Raw genomic sequence first — 7,167 nt, 5'->3', positions numbered from 1 at the left:
GCACAGGTCAAAGATCAGCACACAGGCCAGAGGTCAGCACACAGGCCAGAGGTCAGCACACAGGACAACAGCACAGGTCAGAGGTCAGCACACAGGCCAGAGGTCAGCACACAGGCCAGAGGTCAGCACACAGGACAACAGCACAGGACAGAGATCAGCACACAGGTCAGAGATCAGCACACAGGCCAGAGGTCAGCACACAGGACAACAGCACAGGTCAGAGGTCAGCACACAGGACAACAGCACAGGTCAGAGGTCAGCACACAGGACAACAGCACAGGACAGAGATCAGCACACAGGTCAGAGGTCAGCACACAGGACAACAGCACAGGTCAGAGATCAGCACACAGGCCAGAGGTCAGCACACAGGCCAGAGGTCAGCACACAGGACAACAGCACAGGTCAGAGGTCAGCACACAGGCCAGAGGTCAGCACACAGGACAACAGCACAGGACAGAGATCAGCACACAGGTCAGAGATCAGCACACAGGCCAGAGGTCAGCACACAGGACAACAGCACAGGTCAGAGGTCAGCACACAGGCCAGAGGTCAGCACACAGGACAACAGCACAGAACAGAGATCAGCACACAGGTCAGAGGTCAGCACACAGGCCAGAGGTCAGCACACAGGTCAGAGGTCAGCACACAGGACAACAGCACAGGACAGAGATCAGCACACAGGCCAGAGGTCAGCACACAGGACAACAGCACAGGTCAGAGGTCAGCACACAGGACAACAGCACAGGACAGAGATCAGCACACAGGTCAGAGATCAGCACACAGGCCAGAGGTCAGCACACAGGACAACAGCACAGGTCAGAGGTCAGCACACAGGCCAGAGGTCAGCACACAGGACAACAGCACAGGACAGAGATCAGCACACAGGTCAGAGGTCAGCACACAGGCCAGAGGTCAGCACACAGGTCAGAGGTCAGCACACAGGACAACAGCACAGGACAGAGATCAGCACACAGGCCAGAGGTCAGCACACAGGACAACAGCACAGGTCAGAGGTCAGCACACAGGACAACAGCACAGGACAGAGATCAGCACACAGGTCAGAGGTCAGCACACAGGCCAGAGGTCAGCACACAGGACAACAGCACAGGACAGAGATCAGCACACAGGTCAGAGGTCAGCACACAGGACAACATATACTTATATACCTATATATATATACCTATATATATATATACATATACCTATATACTTGATAATAGGACAGAGGACAGAGGACAGAGGACGCTGGCGCTGACTGTTCGCCGCTTCTGCTTCTGACTCCTGGCTGATTTTAGATATTAGATATTAGATTTTTAGATTTTTAAACTCTAGATTTTATTTTTTATTTTTTAGTTCTGTCTTATATGTCTTTGTAGCTTTCACTGGGTGAAGCATCTACTCGTTTTTTTTTGTTTTTTTTTGGACCTCCCTGCACGGTTTTCCACTGGATTTGTATGACTGTGTAGCTTACCTGCTACTTTCCTCGCTCACACTGGCTTACAGCAAATCGTCCTCTCGCAAATAGAGGCACCGACCTGGACAATCCCGACGCTTTCTAGCTCCCACTGTTAGTGGTATTGTCCCGGACAGTCCTGCAGCTGTTTCGGTGAGGTTTGGCATTGTTTTGCCTCCGATCACCTGCCCAGCTTCTATCTCTGTGTCGCCAGCTTGTGGCAAACGGCAATCATCAGGCGAACATTCAACGCGATTGGTACGCACGATGTTGATATACTCCAATCTGCAACTGCTCAAATATAACAACTACTCCGCTCCAGTATGCATCTCAGCCATCAAACAGTCTGGACTCCTACGCAGACCACGTTACATCCACAGAAGTTCCCGCAGAAAGTTTGTTTACACCCGGTCTTCTATTACATCTATCTGGTCAGCTGAGCGCAACGTGGCACCATTGCTACGTCATCAGAGCGCTGTTACTGCTTGGTCTAGTGTCCTTGGAAACGCTGTGAGGCACACTGAGTGGGACAGAAAACCAGGAGTGGACCATAGCCTGCTCAGACCCGTGCAGAAAATCACAAATTCTTCACACATTAAAATAGAACTTTTAAGCACACAATCATTGACAGGAAAAGCAAGCTTCATACATGATCACATCTTGGAAAATCGGACTGACTTCATGTGCCTCACTGAAACTTGGCATCAGCCAGAGGTGTATTCTGCCATAAATGAAGCCTGTCCCTCTGCTTACACCTACCTTCAGAAAGCTCGCAGCACTGGGCGTGGTGGTGGTCTTGTGATAATACACCAAACTAAATTCAAACTGTCCACTTTGTCACTACCTGAGTTTTCCTCATTTGAATGCTTAGCTTTCAAATGCAAACCCCCTTTTCCGATGACAATATTACTTATCTACCGCCCACCCAAACCAAACTCAGCCTTTATTGATGAGATGCACGATCTACTCACAACACTTGGTCCTACATCTGCCAATCTTTTAATACTTGGAGACATGAATATTCACGTTGACACCCCTGCTTGTCACTCAGCTGCAAAATTTTTACAATTACTAGACTGTCTGAATCTTATACAGCATGTTGACGTCCCAACACACACCAGAGGGCATACTCTTGATCTGGTCATCACTGATTCTGTTTCCATCAACAACCTGCAAGTGTATGATCTTGGCTTATCTGATCATAAGTTAATTTCTATGGAATTGCCATTCCTGCCCCCTCACTCCAAGCCTAAACGCCAAATCTGCTTTCGTAACATAAAAAACATTGACCCAGACACCTTGACCTTGGATCTCCTGCATCTCTCCTCTGCCAATCTCTCATCAGCCAGCGAATCAGTCACATTTTACAACAATTCACTGTGCAGACTTTTGGATCTTCACGCCCCCATCAAGACCAAAACAGTGTCTTTCGCTCGCTCATCCCCATGGTACACCTCGGAGCTGCGGAGAATGAAGACACTTGGCCGTGCCCTTGAGCGTCGTTTTAAAACATCTGCACTAACCGTACACAGACTAGCCTATAGAGAACACCAACAAGCCTACTCCAAGTCACTTAAAGATGCACGGTCACAGTTCTTTTCGGACATCATCAACAACAATCCTGGAAACTCCAAGCAGCTCTTCTCTACAATAAACCATCTTCTTAAACCTCAGATTAAAATTCACACAGAAAACACAGAGGAACACTGCAACAACTTTATCACTTTCTTTAGAACAAAAATAGACTCCATCCGATCGCATCTCACTGGTCCCTCTGCACTACCTGCCCTTTCTGTCAGTTCACAGACTGGATTCTCCCACTCTCTCCACTGTTTCTCCGAGGTTTCACAACTTGAAATCGAGGGAATCATCAAAAAAAAGGGAAATCATCTTCCTGTGCCCTGGACCCCTTCCCTACTACCCTCATAAAATCAAATCTCTCTGCCATAAGTCCCCTTATCACAAAAACAGTAAACCACTCCCTCCGGTCTGGCCATGTTCCTTCACCCCTCAAAATTGCGGCTTTCACACCACTTCTTAAAAAAACCACTTTGGATCCGGAAAACCTTGCCAATTTCAGGCCCATATCCAACCTTCCATTCCTTTCCAAGGTATTGGAAAAAGCAGTTGCTGCTCAGCTCCAGGACCATCTTCAACATCATAACCTATACGATAAGTTTCAGTCAGGCTTCCGGTCCGCCCACAGCACAGAAACAGCTCTGGTCAGAGTCACAAATGACCTTCTGATGGCAGCCGATGCAGGCTCTCCTTCTCTTCTCATCCTTCTTGACCTCACCGCAGCTTTTGACACTGTCGACCACAACATCCTTCTCAACCGCCTCCACAGTGATATAGGATTATCATATTCTGCCTTGGACTGGTTCACATCCTACCTTTCTGGAAGGACCGAGTATGTCAGTTTGGGTGGAGCTAAATCTCACCCACATGCTGTCACATGTGGTGTCCCTCAAGGGTCGGTACTTGGTCCAACCCTTTTCATTCTTTACATGCTCCCCCTTGGCCGCATCATTAGCCAACATGGTATCTCCTTCCATTGCTACGCTGATGACACACAACTTTACCTCAAAACAAACTCAACCCCCCACCCCCTCACTTCTCTGCCTTCATCCTCATCCACACCACTCCTACTGACCTCTTGCCTGGAGGAGATTAAGGCCTGGATGAGTCAGAACTTCCTTCAGTTAAACTGTTCCAAAACTGAGGCAATCCTTGTCGGCACTCCTCATCAGGTCCAGTCGTCCCTGATTACCTCTATCACCTTTTCCGGAAAAGACATCCCCCTCTCATCAACAGTAACCAACCTCGGTGTAAGACTTGACCCTCACCTTACATTCGACAACCATATCAAACATCTGTGCAAATCATCCTTTTTCCACCTCAGGAATATTGCCAAACTCCGTCCCACACTCACTCTTTCCGACGCCACAAAACTTGTCCATGCCTTTGTCTCCTCCAGGCTGGACTACTGCAACGCACTTCTCTATGGGATCTCTAGCAAGAGTCTGCAGAAACTCCAACACATACAGAACAGTGCTGCTAGGATCCTGATGAGAGTGCGTAAATATGAACACATAACACCCATCCTTCAGGCACTTCACTGGCTTCCCATCTCCGCCAGGATTCACTACAAAATCACTCTCCTCACCCACCAATGCATCTATGCCAATGCACCACTATACCTCAAGGAACTTCTCACCCAGCAAACATTAACCAGAAACCTCCGCTCACAAAATGGTAATTTTCTCTGTCCACCCAGAACCAAGCTCCGGACCATGGGAGACCGTGCTTTCTCCTCTGTTGCCCCGCAACTGTGGAACTCATTGCCAGACCACCTGAGGGTTCCACAGTCAGTTGACCATTTTAAAAAAGGCTTAAAGACTTTTCTATTTAAAAATAGCTACAACTAATGCTGAACTTAACTGTTTTTACGTTTTCCTTTTCTTGCCCCTGTTTTTACTTTTGAAATAGGTTTGCTGTAGCACTTTGAGATTTGTTCGCAAATGAAAAGTGCATTACAAATAAAATTTATTATTATTATTATTACAACAGCACAGGTCAGAGGTCAGCACACAGGTCAGAGGTCAGCACACAGGCCAGAGGTCAGCACACAGGACAACAGCACAGGTCAGAGGTCAGCACACAGGTCAGAGGTCAGCGCCCGCTGGGCATGTGTACGTTCACATGGAGTTGGTTCTGCTCCACACTGAGAACAGAGCTGAAGCCTGAGACCCATGGAGAGCCTACCTATGAGCCGGGTCCGTCCAGCGGGGTCTTCGGCACACCGGAGCCGGGAGTCTCCCGTACGGCTCCCAGCGAGAGACCGGGCCCGAGTCACACCTGCCGGCACACACACACACACACACTCTTCATGAACACCTTCAGCTCAGGCCAACGGGGTTAACAACCTCAGACACAGTAACAACCTCTGTGAGCTGAGCACAACCAGCTAAATCAATATAGAACAGATTCATAAACTAAATAACACAGGGTGGTTTCAAACTGGGGTCCAGGGAAGAGTTTAGAAACAAACTGTAAAAAAAAAAAAAAAAAAAAAATATATATATATATATATATATATATATATATATAAAGAAATAAATCAAAATTATAAAAAAATTATAAAAAACAACAAAATATAAAAAAATAATTATATATAATAAAAAAGATTAGCATAAGTAAACAACCAAAATCTGATTAAAATGAATAGATAATACATAAATAAATCTAACAAGTACTAGAGTAAAAAAACAACAACAATCATGTAACTTAATAGAAACTAAATATTTTCCCAATAATATTGGAAACTTATGGAAATTAATTAGATATTAGCCAAAGTTAAGCAAGAAAATTCATCGTGACTAATATATATATATATCCATTAGTAGTACACAATAAGGCTAAATGACCAGAAATCCATCCCAAATAATTGTTAAAATTGACGAAACACCCTGAAATAAGCACTAGCCGCACTAAATTACTCTTAAAGGCTGCTTTCGTTGAGAATTCCCTAATTTATAACGACTATCTGGCCATTTCACATAACAAACCAGTATTTATGAGCTGTATTCTGTGTTGTCGTGAGGTAGTTAGTGCAGTAAATGTGTGTATTGTTGCTGTGTTATTGATTTTGAACATCGAGTGTGGTTTTGTTTACATACCTGTCATCGTGCGCGCGCTCACTCCGGCCTGGATCCACTGCGCGTGTCCGCTGCGCTCGAGACTGTTGATTCGCGCTCTCCAGTGACGACACCAGCTGATTAAATATGTAGAGCACTGAGCAGAAGACTAACAGCGTGAAGACGAACAACCCACGAAGATTCCGCAGCATTTTGTAACTAAAAGAGCCGCCATGGACATATAAATCACGCGGCTCGGTTCAGCGCCCTCGACTAGCCTACTATGGCGGAGGCGTGCTCATGAATATTAATGAGGTGCTTCGAAAGCTTCCTGGAGCTTTCAGTCACGTGACCACGTTTTATCCGTTAAAGGGTTGAGGAGCCGACCAATCCAAAGTTCCCAGCATGCTCCACTCATGAATATGATTAAATACTCGCTAACTCTGTCTGCATTATATGTTCATATATACACACTACTATCATTACATATAGGGAAATTATAACTAACTTATTTTACTTATAATTGACAATATGTATCAAATGTTAAAAGAAAACAGAGACTTCAGTTTGTAACCAGCGCACAGAAAGCCTGTAGCTCGAATGGGAACAAATCAATGTTCTACCTATCACCGATCCTTCTGGTTCTTGCAACGTGATGACTGGTCTGATCACGTGTGTACGTGTAATGTGCAGCCGCTGTTACGACTGAGCACATCGACCTTCTGATCCTGCAACCAGAATAAAGTATTGTGTAAAAATTGTATATCTTTGCAGTTAATAATCCAAACAAAAAATTTAAAATGAGAAAATTGTCAATGGTTTTGCGTTACCCCGAGAATCTTTGCGATCGCTCGCAAAAACGTTTGATTTCCGCCAAGAAATTATCACTCGCTAAAAGCTTAAACGGTTCTGTGAGCGGACGCAGTTTCTTGCAATGTTTTTGAAATATGATAGTAGAAGAAGTAAATTATATCAACCTATGTTAAATATATTTATAATTTTTAATTTACAATTTTTTTACTAAACCTGCCATTTAAAAAGAGCGTAGAAGTTGTTAAATTTACAGCCTTTGTTACG

General features: G+C 45.2%; 1 protein-coding gene and 1 non-coding gene across 3 annotated transcripts in view; one reads left to right on the top strand and one right to left on the bottom strand.

Moving 5' to 3' along the window:
- Window positions 1-6,379, bottom strand: part of gxylt1a (glucoside xylosyltransferase 1a) — a 20,929-nt gene extending 14,550 nt beyond the window's left edge. Inside the window, exons 1-2 of one of the 2 annotated variants that reach the window (XM_077230976.1) lie at window positions 6,133-6,379; window positions 5,219-5,311 (exon numbers count right to left, since the gene is read on the bottom strand). In XM_077230976.1, the coding sequence (XP_077087091.1) occupies window positions 5,219-5,311; window positions 6,133-6,302 (263 nt within the window). In that variant the 5' untranslated portion in view covers window positions 6,303-6,379. The remainder of the gene's footprint in view (window positions 1-5,218; window positions 5,312-6,132) is intronic. The other variant, XM_077230977.1, reaches the window with a different exon arrangement.
- Window positions 6,380-6,722: 343 nt separating this feature from the next.
- Window positions 6,723-6,818, top strand: LOC143738902 (small nucleolar RNA U13). Its single transcript, XR_013204073.1, has one exon. It is a non-coding gene; the product is annotated as a small nucleolar RNA U13 (small nucleolar RNA).
- Window positions 6,819-7,167: the final 349 nt, after the last annotated feature.

The sequence above is a fragment of the Siphateles boraxobius genome, unplaced genomic scaffold (genome assembly GCF_051911475.1).
Source record: "Siphateles boraxobius isolate OS27281-9 unplaced genomic scaffold, OSU_SipBor_1 158, whole genome shotgun sequence".
NCBI lineage: Eukaryota > Metazoa > Chordata > Actinopteri > Cypriniformes > Leuciscidae > Siphateles > Siphateles boraxobius.
The sequence above is the reverse complement of the archived record's forward strand: the minus strand, read 5'-3'. Positions and strand labels throughout refer to the sequence as shown.